Source organism: Mytilus edulis, chromosome 6 (genome assembly GCF_963676685.1).
Source record: "Mytilus edulis chromosome 6, xbMytEdul2.2, whole genome shotgun sequence".
Lineage (NCBI taxonomy): Eukaryota > Metazoa > Mollusca > Bivalvia > Mytilida > Mytilidae > Mytilus > Mytilus edulis.
This window is the reverse complement of record NC_092349.1, coordinates 53722463-53747143: the sequence shown is the minus strand read 5'-3', so window position 1 is coordinate 53747143 and position 24681 is coordinate 53722463. Positions and strand designations below refer to the sequence as shown.

At 31.3% G+C, this 24681-nt stretch overlaps 1 protein-coding gene and 1 long non-coding RNA gene across 2 annotated transcripts in view; one reads left to right on the top strand and one right to left on the bottom strand.

The window, feature by feature from the left end:
• LOC139527875 (uncharacterized) overlaps window positions 1–4768 on the bottom strand; it is a 50201-nt gene extending 45433 nt beyond the window's left edge. The window contains exon 1 of the long non-coding RNA XR_011665475.1: window positions 4271–4768. This is a non-coding gene — a long non-coding RNA (uncharacterized lncRNA). The remainder of the gene's footprint in view (window positions 1–4270) is intronic.
• Window positions 4769–4819: 51 nt separating this feature from the next.
• Window positions 4820–21705, top strand: LOC139527873 (nacrein-like protein). The gene is made up of 9 exons (XM_071323550.1): window positions 4820–5031; window positions 7136–7300; window positions 9041–9216; window positions 11974–12066; window positions 14700–14735; window positions 15332–15464; window positions 19173–19411; window positions 20342–20419; window positions 21542–21705. The coding sequence occupies exons 1-9, from the start codon at window positions 4875–4877 to the stop codon at window positions 21578–21580; spliced, it is 1116 nt and encodes a 371-aa protein (XP_071179651.1). The 5' UTR covers window positions 4820–4874; the 3' UTR covers window positions 21581–21705.
• Window positions 21706–24681: the final 2976 nt, after the last annotated feature.

Sequence of the window (24681 nt, the reverse complement as noted above, 5' to 3'; positions counted from 1 at the left end):
ATTTGAAATCCAAAGCTTATATAAAAGATGAAGAGCTATAATAAGCAACCTATCAGAAAACAATTAATGTTCTTGACCTATGAAAACTAAAACATGTCTTCAATACATTGTTTTGCATAAAAAGAACATTGTTTGTACTATCATATTATTTAGTATTTATCATTTTGTCATTGCTAAGAAAAGTCTATATACAGTTAAACCGTACTTTCATATATATTATTAACCCTGCTTTATTACAATCTGTTTGTGTCTATCCCAGGTCATGCGCATGCTACATATAGGTTTGCTGTGGTTGTTGTTGGTCATGTTTGACTTGAAGCCGATGTTTTGTGTTGAATATGTATTTGTTTAATTTTAACTAACCGCAGCCTATTATAGTCTACATTACTAAATGGGCCTTGCTCGTAGTTGTAGCGACCTATATTTTTTAATAACATCTAACGTATGTCGTCTGAAGGGTATAGTTTTTTTTTAAATCATATTCAATCTGAAATAATATTATCATCAATTCACAATGACAACTTTGACTCAGAAAATGCCCAATCCGACAAAGGATATCATCTTTGAATTGTACAATATCATGTTGGAATTGTTAAAGTTCCCCATTTTAAGTTGTATGTAAGAAATGAAAAAGCAAAACTACAAATTATAAACCTTGAATGCATGTATGAGACCTTAAGATGTGTTTGTATGTTGTGCCAACATTTAGGTTGGTGTGAATGTTTGACTTCTTTGTGTCAGCACAATATATAAATACATACAACTTGTAATGAAGATTTGCTGGGTACTTTATATAAGGTGCATGTATAATACAGGAAAGAATAAACACACAGCTAGACTAAATGTCTATTTTTCCTTTTTTGATTGCTTTTCTCAATAAATACTATGCGTTCGTTTGTCTTTTTAGTTAAGGCATTTTACTTTCAGTATATACATTTGGTCTTAAATTTTAGTGTGTTGAAATTACACAATAATTCAACGTGGTTCAATTTATACATTAATTATTATATAAACAAACAGTATGACCGACCTGACCCTCTATTCATTTGTTTTCTGCTCATTCACAGCTCCATGGACATTAATTAAATAATTGAAGCATTTAGCATATTATAAAGTCTCGGTTTGTACAACTATATGTAAATAAAAATGCAAAAAAATAGCTTTTGCCTTTTTACTTTTTACACGACATTAACTTTCCAAGCCTATCGACAGAGATTTGTCTTGTATTTCAAACTGTTCTAAATTATTCTACAAGATATATAAACAATGTATTTGATAGTTTGAAATAATGTTATGTGGTTTCATTAAAAAAACTGTTTCCTTCATGTGTCAATCAAAAAACAATATTTATATACAATTAAAAGAAAAATTACATTGACCAATAAAATCTAATAACAAAAATAAAATAAAACATGATAAATGATCTATACCTTAACTAATATAATCGTAAATAACTGTCAATTTTCTTTCGTATCTACATATTGTAATTAATAATTGTAAATTAATTTGCACATGCATGTCAACTTATAAACATGATTTAGGCATGCATTTGGAATGATTAATTTCAGTTTGGTTATCATTAAAGACATAGTGTGTTAATGTCAACAACTAGAATGAACCACTTTTTCTCAAAAAAGGGGTGACAGATACCAGAGGAACAGCCAAACTCACAAATCGAAAACAAACTGACAAAGCCACGGATAACAATGAAGAAAAAAACACAAGATAAATAATAGTACACAAGAAACAACATAGAAAACTAGACTGAGCAGCTCGAACCCCAACAAAAGCTAAGAGTGATCTCAGGTTCTCCGGAAGGGTAAGCAGATCCTGCTCAACATGTGGCACCCGTCGTGTTGCACATTTTCTGAAGAATTAAGAAAGTCAAACAAAAAAAAGAAAATTTGGAATGGACCATTTTTGGCCCCGTTTATAAACTTCAATGTAACAAGTTAAAAACGGTTTCAAGTTAAATAAAAGACATGTGAGAAAGTTAAATAGCACTATTTGTGTCAAAGTGTAATTCTGAAGCGTTGATTTTGACATCCCAAATAAGTCAAAAAGTGATTTTTGCAAAATTCGACTAAATTGGCCGGATTTAAACTAACTGTAGGACCAGTAAACATAGAGCGAATGCGTCGACAAACTAATATTCAAGTAAGACATGCAAAATGTCTTTACAAACATTATTTCAAAAAGGTTTTTCTTGTCGACATATGTGTTCTATGTTTCCAGTAAAATAATCGATGAGAATTATCAATTTTCGTTGAATTTCTGTCGGAAAATCAAAATGAGCATTATTTGTTACGTCCTGAATAGAACACATGTACGGTCTTTCAACAAAAGGCTTATTTATTTGCTATTTATCACTGTATTAGCTATGATTCATTGCAATTTTGTTCAAAAAATCTTAACTTGAAAAATTATTTCATTTTAGGGCGTTATCAAAACCTACTCTTTGGCAATGAAAGAAAATTCAAGAGGCTAATAAACGACTTTATATCATTCGCTGTGCGTGCATGTGAAAAAAAGGAATAACTTTGTACCATACTGAATTTCAGAGCGAAGTTGAAGGAAAAACAAAATAACGAATTTACATTAAAACACATGTTTAAAAGTTTTAACATTACAAAATTTGTAATCATTTAATTTGTTTTACAAGTACAGAGGCAACATTTGCTCGCATGAATTTGACATGAAATTCATGTGAAAAATTTCACGCGACATTCACCTCAAGGGAGGTTATACACAAAACTCATGTGAAAATGTTCATGTGAATTTCACGTAAAATAAAAAACAAACTGGTAATAGTTAAAGATTTTAATTGAATTTGATAATTTAGATGTTATTTGAATTACTTTATATAAAAAATTCATGTGAATTTCATGTAAAAAAAAATCATGTGATCTTAACGTGAAATTCACCGTCATTTTCACATTAGATTCATGTGAGCTTCGCGTTTAAGCTCGTTTGAGGTGAAATTCACGAGAATTTCACGTGTGATTCACATGAATCTAAATTCACGAAAATTGATATGAGTGAAATTTTCCCTTGTTATCGCGTTGTATGCAAACTAAATACGAAACCAATACTCTTCTTTTATTTGTTTCGCCTTGTTTTAGTAAAATTTCTGCGATAACTCTTTGATCATTCCTCATACATGTAGTAGGCCCTTGTTTACTTGTGTTTCACTGTCATTTTGTTTAGTTTTTGGTGTTACCTATTCTGGCATCGGACTCGGACTTCTTCTGTGTGTATTGTTGTGTGTTAGTTTTTTCTACATTAACTAGAAGTAAAGGCAGAGGGTTGAATTGCACTCAACGGCCAAAAGTGACGTAGATATTTTTCCTGACTTGTTCAAGCCGTAAGGTCGTGCATACAATTAAGTTCGGTTTCTGAGAATGAATGGTTCAACAGATTGCAAGAAGCTTAAGTCATGTTTTAAGTACTTATTGTATAGATTTTTGTGATTTTTAATGTAATATTCGATAAAAAATTGATATACATTTTCGATCATAAAACTATGAATGAAATTTGGGAATGATTCAAAGAGACTACAACCCGACCAAACAGCAAGTTAAATTGTAGGCCAGCAGTGTGTCTTCAAGAAAATCCCGCACCCGGTGACGGTCTTCAGCTAGCACCAAAACAAAAGTGTGTACTTGTTCAGTTTAAAGGGTCGCCATACACGTTTTTATTAAAACTTTCAAGCACAAGAAACTATAAAAAAAATCCTTAATCAAAAATAATTCTAAGTTGAAATACTAGCCTGTTGTATGTACAATTTGGAAAACTTGAATTTCTAAACTATATACTAGTAGTTTGTTTTACTATTGACTGAATTATTACTCTTAGGCGGCAAATTGAGCTTAGTTTAAGCGATGTACAATTATAGGCATAAGCGAATACTTCTTGTATCATAAAAGTAATCCCATTTGAATAAATGTATATGTTACGACTGTTCTGTTGTATATAGGAGGAATTAAGATTTTCAAAAATAAATAAGTAGCAACAAATTAGAATGAATTATGTTCTATTAAATATTAACATAAGGAAACATTATTGCTTATTGCGTCACAAACACTGTTATTTGTCCTGTATGCCGCCTATTTATGACAAAAGTATTCTGATGGAGTAAAATTATAATTGATACGTAACTTCCAAATATAAATAAAATTCTACCAGATCTAATAGTTTGGCACAAAATAGAACACAGAACCTATTCTAATGGTTTAGCTGTTACATTGTCTTAAGTAGAACAATCACTCACCTGGGATGAAGAAACTTGAAATATGGATGACGCATCACCAGTTAAGAAACACATTAATATTTTCCGCCATCAAGTTAGGATATTGAGTAATTTTCCTACCAGGTTCATCATTGAATATTTGCGGCGTATTTGTCATATTTAAAAAAGTCAAAAGGGATTCCTGATTGCAAAGCCAAATGCTTAAAACAGATAACAGGGAATGCAATAAACTGTTTCCCCCGGATTAATAAAATGATATAAGTACAATGGCAATACCATCATACTTTTATAATATCAAATAGGTCCATTGAAGGCGATATATGTACATGTAATGTAGAAATTGGATTAAGTATTTGCACGTACGACTTTAATGAACCTTGTGACACATGTACATAAATTAATTGATACATATTTTAAATTGAAGTTATAAGGTTAAAGGAATAACCTTTACACAATGAACGGATTGTGCAACTTTTAATTCTAAAATCTAGTCACAACACTGCAAATATATTTATAAACAAAATCCTGATTTATTAAATGCATACGTAGGCCCCGCCTCATTTTGAAGAATCATAGAATAAAACGGTTTGGGCGACCTCATATATAGACCATTTGGCTGTACAGTATGGAACTTACATTTTTGTGCGCTACCCTTGCGGCAGTGTCAGTGTCCTTCGTTGATGGAGTTGGATATATGGGTGTTAGACCTCCATCTCTGAAACAATGTTGCTATAAAGACATAGACAAGGCTCATTTCAGTTACGACAACAATTTATGTGAAGGTAAGATATAAGATAAGAAGAAAAATAAAATGACAAAGTCAGCGCTGAAAATACAAATGGTAATAAAGTTTTTAATCAAATGTCACAATTAAAAGCTCGAATACATCAAACGAAGGGACTCCAACTGTCATATTTCTGACTTGGTACAGAACAATGGATGCTGAATTTATCATTTTATCTTTAAAAGAAATATTACAAATTGAAATTTTTAGCCATTATTCAGCATTCATGTTCTTGCATACTTAAGACTGCTTATGGTTCACATGATTACATAACACCCCCTAGACCTGACGCATTATGTAAACAGAGCCGTACAGTCTTTGTTGTAACTCCTTAACGACTAGTGCGCAGAGGTGCAGTATCAAATGTCTTTGAAGTTATCTTGGCTAATTACAAAGAAAGAATATGATTAGCAGTCATTACAAGATATACACGACATAGCATATGAATTAAAAACTCAAAATGTGTCTCCTAAAAAGATTTGGGTATCAGTATTTGCTTTGATGGCATTAACATATTTATTGGATTTTGGTGTTTCTGTTTTTATTTACTGTTTATAAATTTTTTTAAAATTTTTCCATATTCACCAAAACAACTTCTGAAATTAAGAGTGTTATATGGCTTGTCTGTTTTTCTATACACTTGTATTTATATTATCATTTATTGGACAATTATTACTAAAAGGCAACACTAACAATTAAACACAACGGGAACGAATTTTCACTTTCCAATGAATATGTTTGAAGTATATTGTGAAATTGAATATCGGCATTGGATAAGCCTAAAATTATCAAATTATGCTGCAGCATTCCTGTTTGTGTGTGACAATTGCGTACAAGATACAATCATGTATCACCTACCGAATAATGTGTCGTATACATGGATCATCTCGTACAACACCAGTCGCTACTTTCCACGTTCTGAAAATAAATTAGCTATAGTTTCTACATAATCACACTTAGACAATGTCACGAAATTACTGATAAATTGTTGTAGCCATCAATACTTCTGACGTTATTAATAATAGACGATTTGAGTACGGGCATTTGAATATGCAATATAAGCAAATATATATATATTAAAGAGGGGCTAAATATATCAGATGGACAGTAAAACTCATAAATCAAAAATAAACTAACAACGCCATGGCTAAAACTGCAAAAGACAATCAGATAAAACATTGTACTACACATTACACAACATAAAAAACTAAAGACTTAGCAACACAACCCCCAACAAAAACTGGGGTTAATCTCACGTCCTCCGGAAGCGTAATCAGATCCTGCTCCTCATGTGGCTCATATTATTACAAACCCGTTAAATAGTCAATTCGGTAGTTCACATTCATGAAAAGGGAAGGCGATTGTTGTTACGACGAAAGGAACATTTCCTATATCATCTGTGAAACGGTTATTTCATAACCAACTGGCGTCCGTAAATGTTGCGAAGGGATCATATCAACTTCACCATTACCATGATTACGAAAAACAAGAATCTCAAATTTGGTTATAAAATCAGAGAAAAAATTATTACTTTTTCAATCATCTTATTCACATTGTAGATACTGCCATGTACAAGTCATATAATGTATCTGAGCAGAGAATACAAATGTCCATGTGTATAATATTTTGAAAAATGAATTAAACAATAGAGTAGACACTCATAAATATAAATCAATTTGTACAATGTTATTGTAAATTAAAAAGAATAATAATCATAATTACTCGTATCATAGAACACATTGTAATTTGTATATGTTAATTAGTTAAATTATCTCATTATTTCCAAGAGGAATCTTGACTCTTGATGATATTTGTATTAAGCAATATTAGATGAATAAATATGATTATTTTGTTAATTGAGTTGTTAGTATAAATAAAATGATTGGCTCGTCAGTAAATAAATTTATATATGCTCATCACTATGTAATAGAGGTGTATTGTAATAAATAAACTCGGTTAAGCTTATGAGATATGTTGATTGACTGCTCTTAACAGATGTTTATGACAAATCAGTTTAAGTAAGGCCTAGTTCGGATAATGATTATATCAACCAAGAAGAAATCAATATTTAACACCATGTTAATACAATACTTTGATTTCAGGACCAGATAACTGGTGTAAAGTTCATCCATGTTGGACGACCTGTGCATCAAAGAAGAGCCAATCACCTATCAACATCAACACAGGTTTAACTCGTTATAAAAGATATCCTAGGCTAAAGTTCGAAAAGATACTTAGAAGAGTTCTTGCAAACGTTCGAAATAATGGTTAGTAGTAATAGTTTTCTACATAGCTAAATATATCAATCATCAAAAGTTTTCCTGATTAACTGGACTAGGTAATTTAATTTTTCAAAATGAAATAAATGTTAGTTATGAATGGAGGTTTAATTATGACGTTTTGAAATATTCGATGAATTATGTCTGACCTCGACTTGATTATCCGACACGTTCTTTTTTATAAAACTGTTCGAAAAAGCAAGGCAATTTGAAACGACTTGTGTGATTTTATTAAACATTCAGATCAAAATAGTTTGAGAGAATAATATTTTTTATTCGTATTGTTTCATAAAAGTTGTCAAACTAATGAGACTTCACATTACTCAACATGAGGTGTACTTTAAGTGTTCGTCCTTCAACAAACAAGTATTAATTAAAATCAAGAACGGTATAAACATCAGAAGAATTCGAATTAATGCATGTAGCTTTGGACATTTGCAGAATTACTCGGGGAACCTCCATTCAATTTCAAATGTGGGTATGGTTTATTCCTTAAAAATATTTTGATCCCAAATTTGATGAAATAAATTTCTGTTCATGAAGATAAAAACAAATATTCTGCATGCAAATTGTCCCTACCGCATACCTTGAAGTGTTGAATCTGAAATTAAAAATAATATTTGATTAATTGTGTCGTAAAACGAAAAATAAAATTCTGAAAACTATTGCTCCCTTTCGACAAAAATGACACCCGAAGGTCAACATTCGTTCCTTTACAATGCAATATATATGTTTGTACAAAAAATACAATTTCAAAATGGCCTTTGTCTGGCACAATTGCAGACAATGAAGACGATAATTATGTATGGTGTGATTTATATATATAGATAGATGATAATTACATGTACATTTGTTCAAAGATAGATGATTTGTATAAAGATAGATGTTATTTTTTTTTCTTCTCATTTGCGATTCCCCTAACAAATGAGACTGAAAAATCGGGTCCCCCTTATTTGCTTCCCACATTATTATTTAACAAATACGTTTACAATTTAAGAAAAACAATTATGTGACACATTAGTAAACTGTTATTGCTGTTAAATAAAAATTACTAAAAGGGCATTCAGTATTATATATTATACAACACATAGCTGAGAGGGTGCCATAGCGGAATATTGTCCCTCACAAAGACATTGTCAACCTTGACTTCGCCTCGGTTGACAATGTCTAATTGTGGTAATAATCTGCTCTATCACCTTCTCAGCTATGTATTGTTTATATATTGTTACCCCATGTCTTTTGTGATACATTTGATATGCAATATGCAGACCTGTGATTTAAGATTAGAAAAATGTATTTGAATAGTGAGAGCCCAACTAGTTATGGTAAATTGTACTTATCAGTATACGATATTCATAAAAATAATGAAAACTGTTTGACTGTCACGTTACATCATACTGTTTAAGAGATCTTCTTTGCATTTAACTCTATCTGCAGAATACACATGTATGAAAAAAAAGACGACAGGGTATTCATTCTCATAATTTCCTATTGTATAGTCCGTTAAAAAGACTACCACTAATTGTCAGGAATTAGCCTCCATTTAACTACGTTAAAAATAAACACTCCTTCATACATGTCGGACATTAAAATAGTTCAAGTTCTGATTTATCATAATTCAGAAATGTTCAACCCCAATAGTATGAGAAGATGTCTGATAATAAAATAACATTCTGTCTGTAAATCAAATCAAATTCATGCCTCTCCTTTCTTTATTCCACGAAACAGGTCATGCACCGTATTTCGAGGTTCATGATAGATACGATGACGAGATAACTGTACGTAATGTCCCTGAGAGACCAAGACAGAAAGAGTATAATTTTGCTCAGATACATGTTCAACTTGGGCAAGATGAAAAGAATGGATCTGAACATTCTATTGACAACGTATTCAAACCGATGGAGGTAAGTGTTTTTATTACTAAAACAAAGTACATTAAAAAAGGGAATATTAAATCTATTGATATTCAGAAACAGGTAAAATAATCAAAAAATGAAAACGGGAAGAAGGCATTTACAAATCTGGGAGACATTTAGACCTAACACGAGCGTGAAACATCAAACGCAACTAGAAATGTATGGACGTTTACCTTCGGAACTCAGTTAGAATTACCGCAACACAACTATTTGTATCAAAACCTCAGGCTTTAGCTTGAATAATATGCATGAATAATACCATTGCATTTAATTGATACATTCAACAACACTTATCTTGATGATAATTTTCGTTAAATAACTAAAACATATCCTAATATACTGCTGAAATTAATCGAAAGGAACTTACTTTCATTAAATCGAATGTAAACGGTAATTACTGTCCTTTCCTAGATTTAGATATTTCGTTTTTCACGAGAAAACCCCACACTAAAATTTACGACAAAATGTAAAATGTTTTGTTCCCTGTTGTTAATTTTCTCTTTTTGTATTGATATTTTTTTTGCACCATCTTGATGTGATTATATTTCACAACTCGTTCGCTATAACCATGTCTGTTGTGGCGTTTTTAGTTTTAACGAACGTAATCTATGTATTACTGGTAAATTATCATGTCAAAGATTTCGCTCCTATAAATTAATTAAAATCGTTACTAAATTCTTCCGTGTTTACTGTGCCCGGAAATTTAGAAACGTTCCTGGTAAACTTAATAATCCTTTAAATAAACTTATTCTAAAATATTACCAATTAAACACTGTAACTTAGATCAATGAATATTGTTTTATTGGTATTAATATAGATTTTGTTATCAGTAAATTAAAAGCAGTCTTAATATTATTGTTATATACATATACACATTCTTGTCGATAACTGTATCTATACATTGCACAAGTTCATGTTATTTAAGGAGAGTGTTGGGATTCCGCTAATACGTTTACCCCCCCCCCCCCCCCTGATTCTGTCTGTATGTGCCTGTCCGAAGTCAGGAACCTGTTATTCAGTGGGTGTCGTTAGTTTATGTGTTACATATTTTTTTCATTCAATTTTTTTTTACATAAATTAGGCCGTTAGTTTTTCGCTTGAAATGTCAATCCAGGACCTTCTATAGCGGATTATGTGGTATGGACTTAGCTCATTGTTGAAGGCCGTACGATGACCTACATTTGTTATTTCTTTGTCATTTTTCTCTCTCTTAAGGAGAGTTGTCTCATTGGCAATCATACCAAATCTTCTTTTTATATGTAATTGGAAATATAGCTTCAAAAATGTTTGATTATGATTTCGGTTAACGGTAAGACATATGATTTTAAAAACATTTACTAACATTGTTAGACTGTCATTTCCATCGGATTAGAAAATAGATACACGTTAATCTCATCAATCCCTTAAACTCAAATTGAGATAAAAAAAAATATTTAATTAGTATAGCTTCATGATTATTTGTAATTATTATGTAAACAGGTTTATTAAACTTTACTAGTGATGAAAAAGGTTATAGAAAATAAACAGAAAAGTAAGAAAAATGTGCATTTATTATCAATCAAATGATTAGAAAAGTTTGTGATTAGAATGATAAAGGTTTGACTCGTAATTGTTTTTTACTGTTAACAAATGGAACCCTGACAATTGTAAGACAGATTTGAATTTCTGATGCAGGAACATACTTTCAATATTAACTAACAACAATTCCAGTTTGTTTATTGGTATCAGATGTGTTTCCTCTTTTGTCATTTCAATTTATCTGTAAATATATCAGTTTTACTCAAATTAAACGGTACATGTATATCTAGTCAGGCATTATTTTTCTCGGAGATCAAAATTTTCTGATTTTACTTTTTGCTAACTGTACATTTACAATAAAAGATAATCTTTAAAAATATCCTCATACATCAAAATTCGATCATTATTCAACGACAGAAGACAACAAAATACTGGACAATAGATCTTTTCAGTTTGTTCTTTGTCATAACAACGCGTTCCTTGTATTGAAATGTTGAGATTTGAGCTTTCCTGATGAATGTTTATCCAGAAAATAATTAAACAATTCAGATGCATTTACTCATGCTACTCTTTCACTCAATGAATCCATGACTTTAGCTATCTACCTGTGTTTCACAAATACTGCCTATTTTTACTGGATGTAGACATTAAATATATAATTATGTTCATAGAATCAAGTGGCGATATGCCAATAATCAAAGAGATATCACATTAGCATAGTATGCCATCTGTATGATATTCCGTATGTTTAATTTGATGCGACTGTCATTCTTAAGAGAGGTTTAGTGCTATTAAACCAAGTTCAACTTACCATTTTCTACATTTGTAAATGCATGCACCAAGTCAGGAATATGACAGTTGTTGTCTATTCGTTTGATTTGTTTTATCATTTGATTTTGTAATTTGATTAGGGACTTTCCGTTTTGGATTTTCCTCGGAGTTCAGTATTTTTGTGATTTTACTTTTTCATAGGAATATTACTAATTTATAAAAGACGTCTGTATTAAACAATTCATAGTTCTATCAACCTCCAAAGCCGATTGCTCGTGAGAAAGAAACTGTCGAACTCATATTTGAAGATAAAATGAAATAAGCTACTGTGGGTGACCCTTGATAAGGATTTGAACCTGCGTATGCGAGATTGCATGCGGTATCCTTCTGCATGACCATGTCTTTGATATTAACAATTCCAGAAATTAATGTAATGATTTAACTGTTATATTTAAGGCTCAAGTGGTATTTTACGACAAAGACTATGAAGATGTTACTGACGCTAAATCAAAGAAAAGGGGACTGGTGGTGATGAGTGTTATGGTAGAGGTAAGAGCTTAATCCTAAATCTAGAAATTGAAAAAAAAATTACGAAATTTTTTTTTATACAATTATGTCTTTTGATATGCGGTTTTATTGACTTTTGAAAGACTGATATTCACTGAGGTGAATATGCTTTTTTTTTTAATTTAGAATCCAATTCATATAGAAAACCCTACTAAAATAATACTTATATGGAATAATGTTTGTTATTCAATAAAATAAAGTCTGTCAAAACGTAATTGAAGTAACAATTTTCAAAACATTTCGGTTGTGCCGAATTCAATGATACATTTTCTATTTGTTATAAGTTTACATTATACGAAGGAAGTTAAAGTAGAATTGTGATGCCATTTGACAATATTGTCGTGTTCTCATGAAAACGTATTATTTATGGCATATATTTCATACTATAGACGTACTCTGACAAATAAAACATACAGGAAATCTATTTTTTAACAACAAGTTTGTTGACTGTCGGTATTTTAAATGATGTATTCCTGACAGTGTTTGTCATGTACAAAGTTCAAAGGGGGCAATCTGCATCAGTGATGCACTCCTGGCTGCCATTAGGACGACATTATCAGAAGATCAATGTAGGATAAAAACAAACTGAAAAGGGGTGGGATGGGGTTAAAATTCTGCAAGTTTAGCTTATCTAACATCGATTTTACATATATTCATATTGGTCAATCAAATCAGTCTGTAAAAAAAATATGTGAATTCAGTGTTTTTATGCTACATTGAATTTTTGATGTCGTCCCTAATGGAATTTGGAATCGTCTTATTTCTTTTTACTCATTTGGTTATTTTAGGACATTAAAAATGGTTCCGTAATGAAAGAAAACCAATTTATCGGATGTTCAAATATTTCCTTGTTCAGTTTTAACCCTCGTCGAAAGGTCATTGTAGTTCAACTTCTGTTCAATAAACTATCACACTGAGGTGGGAATTCGAACTTGATACTTGGTGTACTCGGTGGACACGTTGGACACGGTTTTGAAATTTTTAATTATTAAGTTTTCTCACGAATCCGCAGCTTCCTTCTTCCGATAAAAACGAAAAAAAAAACCAACTTATCAAGACATTAAATCCTCCACAATAGTTAGATGTATTTATATCTTATTTAATAATAAACTTCACAGGCGAAGACAAAGAAGACAAAGACAATGCTAGATCTACTATAGTCAGTTTTATTGAATAACCCCATCGTAAATACAGTAAAACCTGACTGAACCGGACCCTATATAAACCGGTTTCTTGTCCATCCCGGCCGAAAGTTAAAAGTCCCATTTTTTCCCCTTCAAAGTCTTTCTTAAAATACCCTTTATAAACTGGACCCAGTGTATTCCGAATTCCGGTCTTATTAAGCAGTGCCAATACTCTAAATTATATTAATTATTACCTGTCAAAAACGGTTTGTCTAATTAATTTCAATGATCGATATGCAATCAAAACATATTTGTTTATACACTATGACTTTTCAGGATAATCATTTAGTCAGGGGTTAAACTGTGAACTTACAATCGACGTACAGTAGTGAGGTGTATTATGTATTTAAACACAAACGTGTCAATTAAAGAAAAGACACACCGAATGTATCTCAGATTGAACCTACGTCGTAACTTGGATAAACAAATTTAACATTGTTTAAAACGCAGAATACGAAATTTAAATTGTGATTTCGAAATCCTGGTTTTCCCTTTTTTTAACCTCTAAACGAATGACCCTGATAATGAAAAAAAACACCCGGATGACAACAATCAATGGGTATTGTACACTGTACGACAATGTTTCGTTGATAGTGATGAAATTACGTTTGATAAAATAATGGCTTTGTAATCGGCCATTCCGACGTGAAAATTAATGATCATGATGTAAATAGAAAATCTCGTCTCGCAATCTAAATAGCGCGAGCGAGTATTATGATGCAAATGCAAACAATAAAAAACGAAGTGAAAGTATTTAAATTTATCAGATATAATTTACAGACAGACAGAACTTTGTATGCAAAATATCAGACGTCACAAGTCATTTACTTCCGGTCAAAGCGGAAACCTGAATAAACCGGCTCACTGTTCAAACCGGCCCTTTTTCATAGTCCGTAGCTGGCCGGTTTATACAGGTTTTACTGTATGTTCATTCAAGGTGACAAGTATAATTCAATAGACCACTTTCGAATTTGTCCGTCACCGGAAAAAAACTCGTCAATTATGAGCACCTTTTGTTTTATTAACTAGATAGAGGAAATAGCCTGTATCCCTGCACTATAAAATTTAATAAAGCGTCTAAGTGATAGTCACTGTGCAGGATAAACTAGAAATAATATTTGATATATAGGCACTTAATCACAATTACCTAATGACAGCAGTACTGAAGCACAATTATGAGGGTTCAATTTGACGAATAATACGTGCAATATAGCTGTATAGTTTGCAACCACTCCTTCAACATTGGAACGGAAGTGACGACACCCCTAAACGCACTAATGATGTTCATTAACACTTAAGTCTTTTTTACGGAAATGGATCGAACTCGATGGTTATCTATTCAGGGATGATTGTTTTTTTGTTAATTGTTCAAATAATTTATCAGCACGTCCCATGTCATAGGTAATAAGCTGTCATATATATATTTTATAGGTATATGGACAAAAACCGGAAAATGATGCATGTGGGGTAAGTTGTGCACTAATATATTACAGTGTAACCTGTGTTTTCCGACACAATGTGGGACAAGAAAAAAATTTCGGATTAAGCATGGTGTCAGAATACTGATGTTGGAATACTCAGTTGTCGAATACGGCAAGTTACACCGCGTTTACATTTTGTTAACTGTAAACAATTGAATCCCAATTTATAATTTGGTATCCCATTCTAATTTTGAGTTGCGGGATCACATAATCTTAACAACGGTTGTATTTAGTATTTAACTCACTTGTACAATTAGCAATTTAGAGTATTTGCATATAACCGTAAGTAAATGTAATGCTGAAAAATGTTGCATTAAACTTTAGCATGAATTTTAATTTTGCACAATCAAATCGAAGTAACGTCTGCAATTCGTGTCAGCTATTATTCGAATATGGAAAAATCGAATAGGTTAAGACAGAGAATTACAAAAGAATGTTTTTATATTTTTTAATAGGAGTATTAAATAAATGTGTAACGTTTTTGTATTCATTTAATATAAATCTGAAAAGACTTGATGTGTGTTTCTACTTTCTGTATAAGTCATCGTTTCAATCTCATAATGCATTTTTTTGTATTGGTAGTGTGATCAAGAAACATGTACAGTCAGATATGCAAGGAGGCTTAGTGCATTGATGGAAAAATATTATGAAAAAGTTCGACGTTATCCACTAGCATCGATGAAACCTGATTTCTGGACCTTCCTTTCACTTCCAAGTAAGAGTTCAAATATATATTTAATTAGACTGAATACAAAAATACTGAATGAAAATCGGTGGTATCACATACGTTTGTATTTTTTTTTTGTGTTTCGCTTATACATTTAGAAATTAAAAGGCAATACGTTTTGACTACCTCAAGTAAAGTTGTTTTCTATCATTAACACGTAGCTCTTAAAATCATCAGTTTCGTATACATATTTGGTATTCAAATATTCGAGTTTGAGGTTTCCGATAAAGACAAATCAGGCAAATTCTTTCGTACGCATGCCTTTTTTTTCCTTCCGGAATACCAGCCATTAAAACAAGCTCTTGTTGATGTCCGTGTTGCTGAGTCACTTGTTGTCTTTGTCGTGTTTTGTGAACCATTATTTGTCTATTTGACTAGGTGTTGTCAGTTTATGTTCGGCGTATAAGTTTAAATGTCCCTTTATATCAATCGGGTCTCTTTTGTTAAGTTTTTTTTTATCGAACACATATTGATATAAATGTGAGTAAGAGTTAGGATATATATCTAATTAGACTGAATACAAAAGTACTGAATTAAAATCTGTGGTATCACATACGTTTGTATTTTTTTTTTGTGTTTTTTTGTGTTTTTTTTTTTTGTGTTTCGCGGTAACGAATAAAGAAAGGACAAAACATTTCCACATAATGATAAAGAATATTCATCATGATCTCGTGATAAACTACTATTATACTGATTTCATCAGCTGCAAGTGGAATAAACTAAGCTTAGTTGAAGGTAAAAAAATATTCGGCCTTACAATCATTATTCTAAATGTAACTCAAAAGGAGTTACGATAAAATTAACGGTACCAATTTTCTTGCACAAACATGTCTCTTCAGTGATGCTCGTGGCCAAAATATTTGAAATCCAAAGCTTATATAAAAGATGAAGGGATATAATCCAAAAGGTCAAACAAGTATAGCCAAATCCGTGAAAGGAATCAGAGCTTTGCATGAGGGAGATACATTCCTTAATTCATAATAATTTCTTTCATTTTGTAACAGCGAATTTTAATAACACAAAAAATCCGTATTTTCATGCCATTACAGAAGTGCAAGTGACTCATGACTTGATAAATAAAATCAAAGACTATTAAACAGTCCCCTTGGTTTGTCATACATATTATTTCAGCAGAATCGGTAGCTTCGAATTCAACAACCGCAAAAAACATCCCTGTGCAAAGACTGTTCTGACTGAATGTTTCAAGACAACAAATCACATATCGTCAGAGTTTAAGAGGTTTTAGTATCAAAATGAAATGTCATCAAATAGGTGTATTCTCTTGGAGAACGACCTCACCCTTGTTTTAATTATTTGCTGATCATGTGTGAAGCATTTACATTCAGATGTTTACATCATATAGCATGCATATTCGGAAGTTTAACTAACAGGGTGTTGTTTTGACAAATCGCAAAAGAAATCTTATTCAATTTGTTACTTGTTTGTTACAAAGGTAGTGTTTGATAGGCTTTGAACAATATACTTTTAACTTGCAGCAGGCATATGTCTACATAATTGAATATAAAAGATGAAGTATGAGTTATAATGAAACATACATACGTTTGTACTTTATATATATGTTATACAGTGAATTTGTATAATCAGGGATTATGTATAATCACTGGTTAGTTTAGAGATAATATATAAACACTGAAAATTTCAGGGATTATGTATAATCACTAGGAAAAACGTCAGGGATTATGCATAATAACTGAAATGAAGAAATAGTTTAATTTATACAGAGAATAAATAAAATTAAATAATTTATTCTATAGAATCATATTAAAACATAATTATTTACATACAATGTAAAATTTTCAACACAATATGTTAAAATGATAACCTGATAATATCAAAATGTTAGGCACAATGTAAAAAAATGTCAAGCACAATGTAATAAAATGATAAGCACAATATATTGATATATTAAAATGTTAGGCATTATAAACCATATTTTAAAATGTTAAGCACAATATTTAAAAACAATCATTTATTTTTACAAACTAAATTTGGATGTCACCGACTATTGCACTCGTGCATTACTTTTCTACCTGCACATCTGTTGGCTTCACACCTTTTTTTACCGCAACATCCACATTTAAAAAAACCTGTCCTACACATATTGAATCGGATTTTTACAGCAGGTCTTAGGTAAAAAAAAAAAATTGCAGTACACATATCTGAAGGAACCAAAATAAGCTTAAGGGAATCAGCAACTCAAACTGGGTTCTTGTACATGATCCGAACAGGATACCATGTTTTGTGGTCAAGGGATATCATTTGTCAGTCTTTTGATGAACAATGGCCATAATGTTTTTTCCCTTTCCTCTGTCAACATTTTGGATTGGATTGGTATTAGAACATTACAACCAATGTCAGCCTCCTCTGAAAGTTTGTTCGATCTGTTGATCATTCGTTCTGTCTGTTTTTTCAGTACTCATAGTTCTCTCGGTTTGTATTTCTTGTTCATTTGAACACAAAAAGCAAAAACAGATGTCCCATAACCTTCTTCGCCATTTGCTTTACCACAGATACCATACACTGTCGATTTACAATTTGAACATGAATGTGCATTTGACGGTGGCTTTTGACAAAACATACATGGGATGTCGTTATTTTTTGTTATCAAACAGAGGATCTTCAGGTTATTGATAATCCCTGAAATCATATTAGGGAATTTGTAGAATATTAATCAAAATGTTCAGTGATTATGTGAAATCACTGGTCCTTTTCAGGGAATCTATATAATCACTTATGAGTTTAGTGATTCTACATAATTCCTGAAAAATCAGGGATTCTACATAATCACAGATTATACAAATTTACTGTAACATATAGATACATACAGGACATGTACCTGGAGCAAATGAAACACTGATGCATAATTTTGTAAATTTTGATCTTACAGATATATAAGACTACAATGATCTATATACATGTTAAATAAAGGCAACAGTAGTTTACCGCTGTTCAAAACTCATAAATCCATGGACAAAAAAACAAAATCGGGGTAATAAACTAAAACTGAGAGAAACGCATTAAATATAAGAGGAGAACAACGACGCAACATTAAAATGTAACACATACACACAGAAACGCACTAAGCATTAGACAACATCCTATGAGAATATCAAATATAACATGAAAACCAAATACCGTCACACGTCTTATAGTAATGTGAATTCACACTCAAAAATAAGAGAAACCAATCGACACAACGAAAACACAACGTTAGAATGTAACACACACAGCGACGAACTATAATATAAAAATGGCCATATTCCTGACTTGGTACAAGACATTTTTAAAGGAAAAAATGGTGGGTAGAACCTGGTTTGTGGCATGCCAAACCTCCCTCTTTTATGGCCATGTGATAAATAACATTAAAATGACAACACAGCATTACAGGACTACAATATAAATAAATAGGAGAACACAATTGACAAAGAGACACACGAAAAATAGCTAACAAAAGGCAACAAGTTTAAAATTTTTAATACGCCAGAAGTGCATTTTGTCCACACAAGACTTACTAGTGACGCCAGATACAGATCAAGAGAGTGTCAAAGAATGAAAGAGCAAATGTAGCTTTTTAATATACTTGCAAATTAATAAACCAATAGATGTAACATGATCAAGTACATGTAATCATAATCATGGTATTGTCTTCAATCGTTTCTTTGTAATTCCTTATAGAAAAGTGTTGGTACAACCGGTGTGGTAAAACACCAACTAAAGAATTTATAAAAAATAGATGTGAAAAAGAAGAGCCAGATAGAAGACCTTTTAGAGTATTTGAAGGTATCACTCCGCTAGATGTCCTTCCATATGACACAAATCGTTTCTACACATATTCAGGATCTCTCACGACACCTCCATGTTATGAAACTGTACAGTGGATTGTTTATAAATGTCCAATTAAAGTTTCTGCCAAGGCAAGTACAATTATACTTAATATATGAATTAAAAGTTAGCTTAAAGTTAATTTAATAAATAATTTATACAAGTGCTGTCATCTGCAAAACGCACACAAACCAAGATTTGAAAACTGTTGTTTATTGAATTTAACCACAATGAATACTACAAATTATTAATACAAAAATAAATACAAATGATAATCAGTGATTTAACATCAACATTAACATTAACACTCGTTTGAAAAGTTGCCTGTATTTATAATGTGTATGGTATCTAAAAAGCCAAATCATGGCAAATCTAACAAATCTAATGTCAAATTTGTAAGTTAAACCCCAAGTATATTGTTCAACTTCACGCTGGTTGAAAAAAGATTTACACTAATGATATTGATATTATATCAATCTGAATAACTTGTAATTATTGCTGCAATATAAAAATCTGAATAACTTGTACTTATTGCTGCAATATAAAATATGATTTGCCATGAACCATACGACAGGTGCCACACATGTTGAGCATGCAATCCTACTTTCAGACCATCTCGATCAATTTCAGATATCTATTGGGTACATGTTGTTAAATTTGTAATGTTCTTTTTTTATTGTTTGGTATACTTTAGTTGCGTTACCATACGTTGACTTGTCCATTCGTCTTTTAGCTCTGATTTTGACTTTGGTGGCGTCCCATTATTTTTAACTATACACTCATGCATTATCTTTTTCTAGCAACTTGTTCTTTAAACTTCATCAACTCTCATTAATATTAACCGTAACATGTCAATACACATTATTTTAACATTAATGTGAATTCGTTACAGTATGTTTTTATTTTTTCAAATGCTTCAAAGTTAAAAATAATAAATCGGCAAAAACGTGAAGGATGCCATATGTGACTCCACTGACAACGTTTTTTCTAGTAATTCATTAGTTTCCATTGTATTTTTGTAGGCTTTTAAAATGTTACAGTTGGTGGAAGATTCACACTTAAAACCCCTACCACAACTGGGTACGAGAAGACCTCAACAGGTAAGAATTATTTTATGTACACAATATGTTCTTTAAGATTCGGTTTTCACTATTTTCCATCCTGTACACGTTTTGTTGTATTCTTTCATATGCATCATGGTGTTATATGCGTTGGTCACAGTTATATTGAGAGTTTACATTGTTAGGATACATGCATACGAGAAAAGATCGGCGAATCAATGAACGGGAATATTGTAATTCAATTGCAGTACATTAATGAAGATTTTGCAAATATTGAGGGTTTTTTCGAGAAAAAAAATTGCGTATGCTAAATATGTTGTAAAACATTTAGTTTATCAAAAATTCCTCTTTTTATCTAAATTTTAAGTTTCAAATGATTTTAACATTACAACACCTTCATCTATCAGAACGTATCTCTTGAAAAAAAGGATGAATACTCTATGTAACTTAATATACATATCAAAATAAAGTTAAGATACCAATGTCAAAGCAATCAATAATAAAACATCGTAATAGACTTTATTTTTTTTATCTGTGAAACATGCTGTTGTCAAATTTGATCAATTTCTGCTCACCTTGTACATTGAAATGCGTGAAAACAATATTCAAAGCAACGCTAGGACAACGTAGTTCAAGTAGCTACGTGTATTAGGGACCGCCAACCATCTGCAAACGCGTTCACCGGTTTTGTTATTTCAATGAGTTTTGTTTGATTAAAATATTTTTTAAAACTATTCCGTATGTTAGAGTACCCAAATCATATGCCATTTGAGCAACAACAAACAGTCAATACATACACAGATAATTCACAATAAATTCATAAAAACACTACAAGGAGATGGTTTCTATAATAAGAAAAAACATAGAAAAGGAACACTATTAATTTTTATGTATCGAATTTTCAATTCTTTTAATATCATTTTTAGTTGCTTGCATCTGATCTGCAAAACAGAGAATAATGAAACTTCGTTTTATTGTATAAATACACGAGGAGCAACAAATCTGCATGTTTCGAGAGACTTTTTAGAACAAAGGAACATTACAAATGCACATTTTATTCCCTGTGATGCTTTTTCAATAAAAAAAAAAACTAGATTGTGAAGATGGTTGATAAAGAAAAAAAAACCTTGATTAATATTTCTTTTTTTTTATTATTTTCAGAATATGAACGTACCTGTTTACCGCAGTTATTTGAAGTGAAATTGATAATCAATAGACACACATAAACAAAAGATGGCATTTTAAGTCATGAGGAATAAGATCCCACCATATTTGATATTATGTTAAAAATAACATTAAAATTTAGCAATGTACTGAATACTGAACATGCTCGTTCATCATAAACTCATACATGTTATAGATAATATTGTTATCTTTTAATCGTTAAATTTTACGTTCGACATGGTTTTTCTAAGTATTCTTATAAATTTACGGAGTACTTAAAAAGATTTGTTTATCATATACTCATTATGAATAATATTGTTATATGTCGTATGTGTTAGTTTTCTTACCTTAAATTGAGCTACATGATACAGACACTATGTATTTGAGGTTATTTGATTAGCAAACACCGCTTATATCACTACAATATAATTAATAGCTTAAAAAAGCTTATAAACATCATGCTAGGACAACTGAGATGCAATATCGACCTTTTGCACTAAAAAGATGTTAAAACACCATTCAAAGAAACGTGCACAATAATATGTTTGACCAAAAGACAAACATCTGACTACAAAACACTACATATTATCTCAAGATAAGAACGGACTTTACCAACCAAACAAGGTAGTTTAGTAGGCTCTGGAAGTCAAAGCGGATAATATTCCAAATTGTACTCCTTTGATATTAAACGATGTAACATGACTGCCAATGAGACAACGTGTGAAAAAATCATTATAGGTAAAAGTACTATATCATTTATAGGTAAATTATTTATTCAACACTAAGCCTTGATTCACTCCGAGCAGTAAGCTATATTAGGCCCAAAAACTGACAAGTGTAAAACCATTTAAACGGAAAAACCAACAGTCTAAACTATATAAAAAAAAAACAACCCAGGAACACTTATGCCATCAATAATTTCATTAACCATGTTCCGGGTATTGTAGTAATAAATATAATCAGACAATCAATTACTCTTTAATTATGTTTATCCTTTATTAAAGAGTTATTGTACATATGTCATGTATGTGTTACAAATAAAGCATTCAGTTCCATGTAATGACATGGGTCTATTATGATAAAAGGAGAGAATAAAATAAAAAGAAGGAAGAAACGTCTTCTGTAGAAGAACAGGTATAAACATTGTCATAAATTTTGAACCTACCAAAATCAAATCAAACTTCTGATAAACACAAGAAAAAAGTATGACTGCTCCCAATATATGAGGTGAAATCACTAAAAAGAAGTCGGGCATATATGAAGGATTTCGTTTAATAGAGGTTTCCCGAATTGCTACGTATCAGGTACGGTTGGTACTTGACGCAACTGTAAGTGCTGTTTTTGAGGAGTCGTTTGTTTGACATTTTTACTCTTTGAGTATGTTTGTCTTGTTCATGCATCGTTGACAATGTAATGGAATTTGATGCGACTGTCATACAAGTGAGATGTTTAGCTAGCTATAAAACCAGGTTCAATCCACCATTTTCTACATTAGAAAATGCCTGTACCAAGTCAGGAATATGACAGTTGTTATCCATTCGTTTGATGTGTTTGGACTTTTGATTTTGCCTTTTGATTTTTGATTTTCCTTTTTGAATTTTCCTCGGAGTTCAGTATTTTTGTGTTTTTACTTTTTTTTTTCAACATGAAATTATTTTATTCAGCAGCAGCATGATAAAATCAAAAGAATTGAAATGCGAATCACCAAAAAAACTAGATTAACAATTTATTTGATAACGATTTCAACGTTGCAAGAACTCTTTGTTCGTGATTATTTAAGGGATTACTTAGTTATGTACAAGTGCATGAATCAAACAGACCTTTTAACGAACTGGGTTAACACGGCCTGTATAGATTCTAAATATAGATTTGCGTTTCAATTTGTTATTGGAATTGTGGGAAAAATAAAGATTGTTTCCTTACAGAGTGAGGCTTAAAGATAATAACTATAGACTGCTTTCTAAAACACATACTGGTGCTGGTTATATTCGCTAACGTGTAAAATTTGCGTATATTATTCAAGTAATATATTTCGATCATTGCAGAAGTACATTTTGTTTAGATAGAATAAGGGAGCAGATATGTCATTTTGAGTGATAAAATGGAATTCCCCGATATATTTTTCCCCTAGAAATGCATTCTAGAAAGTTAAATTGAAAACATATTGATAAATCAGTATTCACTATTTGGTTGGCCATGAACACATCATTTCTTAAATCATTGAATGTTATTGACTAGAATAGTTTTCATATAATTGAACTTACAGTTGTGTCCAATGAAAATTTATTAGAAAAAATGAGAATGGAAATGGGGAATGCATGTATGTCAAGGAAACAACAATCCGACCAAAGAACAGATAGTAGCCGAAGGTCACCAATGGATCTCCAATGCAGTGAGAAAATCCTGGAACCGGAGGTTGACCTCAGCAGGCCATCGAACACAGTGAAAATGGACCTCAAACAAAAAATACTCATTAACTTATAAATGAACTAACATTTAAGAAAACAAACAGACATGACTAACAAAGGCCTCTGTCTTGGAACTGATGAGTGTATCTAATAATTCAGCCTTTATTTGTACTTTTAACGTTTAACTTAGTAAAATTGCTCATACGTGTGAATGAAAACTTTGCCAAATTTCAGAAAAATATATGAATTGTATTTTGTTAAAGAATTTGAACAACAAAAATAAACCTACAATACTAAAATCTGACAAAGAATGCAAAGATATCCTCCTGATTATTTTTTACAAACAAGTGGTTTACTTTTATAAATTGTTATTTGGATGGAGAGTTGTCTCATTAGCACTCACTACACAAGTTCCTATATCTACGTAAGATGATCTCCGATATTATATGCTATCATGGTTATCACATAGATGAAGATCTGTTGAAGATGAGACCCATTTTAGGGTAAGTTGTCCTTAGTATAGCGAACAGAGAAGAGTATTATTGGACATAAGAAACAGTTTTTGTGCCAATTCTAAAGAATTAACCCATGATAAAACATAACAAAACTGTTCCCAAATAAGCATGAACCAATTTTTATGTGCCTAGGATATAATATTATTCAGTGTTCAGATATGAGATACAGTTGGAAATAAAATATATAAATGATATTTGATTATTATGAAAGTTG

Excerpts from the sequence above, each read along its gene's own strand:
- LOC139527873 (XM_071323550.1), top strand. The coding sequence starts at position 4,875 with ATGGAACTTACATTTTTGTGCGCTACCCTTGCGGCAGTGTCAGTGTCC. Across the intron at positions 9,217-11,973 it reads ACGTATTCAAACCGATGGAG|GCTCAAGTGGTATTTTACGA; the intron begins GTAAGTGTTTTT and ends GTTATATTTAAG. Across the intron at positions 19,412-20,341 it reads CAATTAAAGTTTCTGCCAAG|GCTTTTAAAATGTTACAGTT; the intron begins GCAAGTACAATT and ends GTATTTTTGTAG.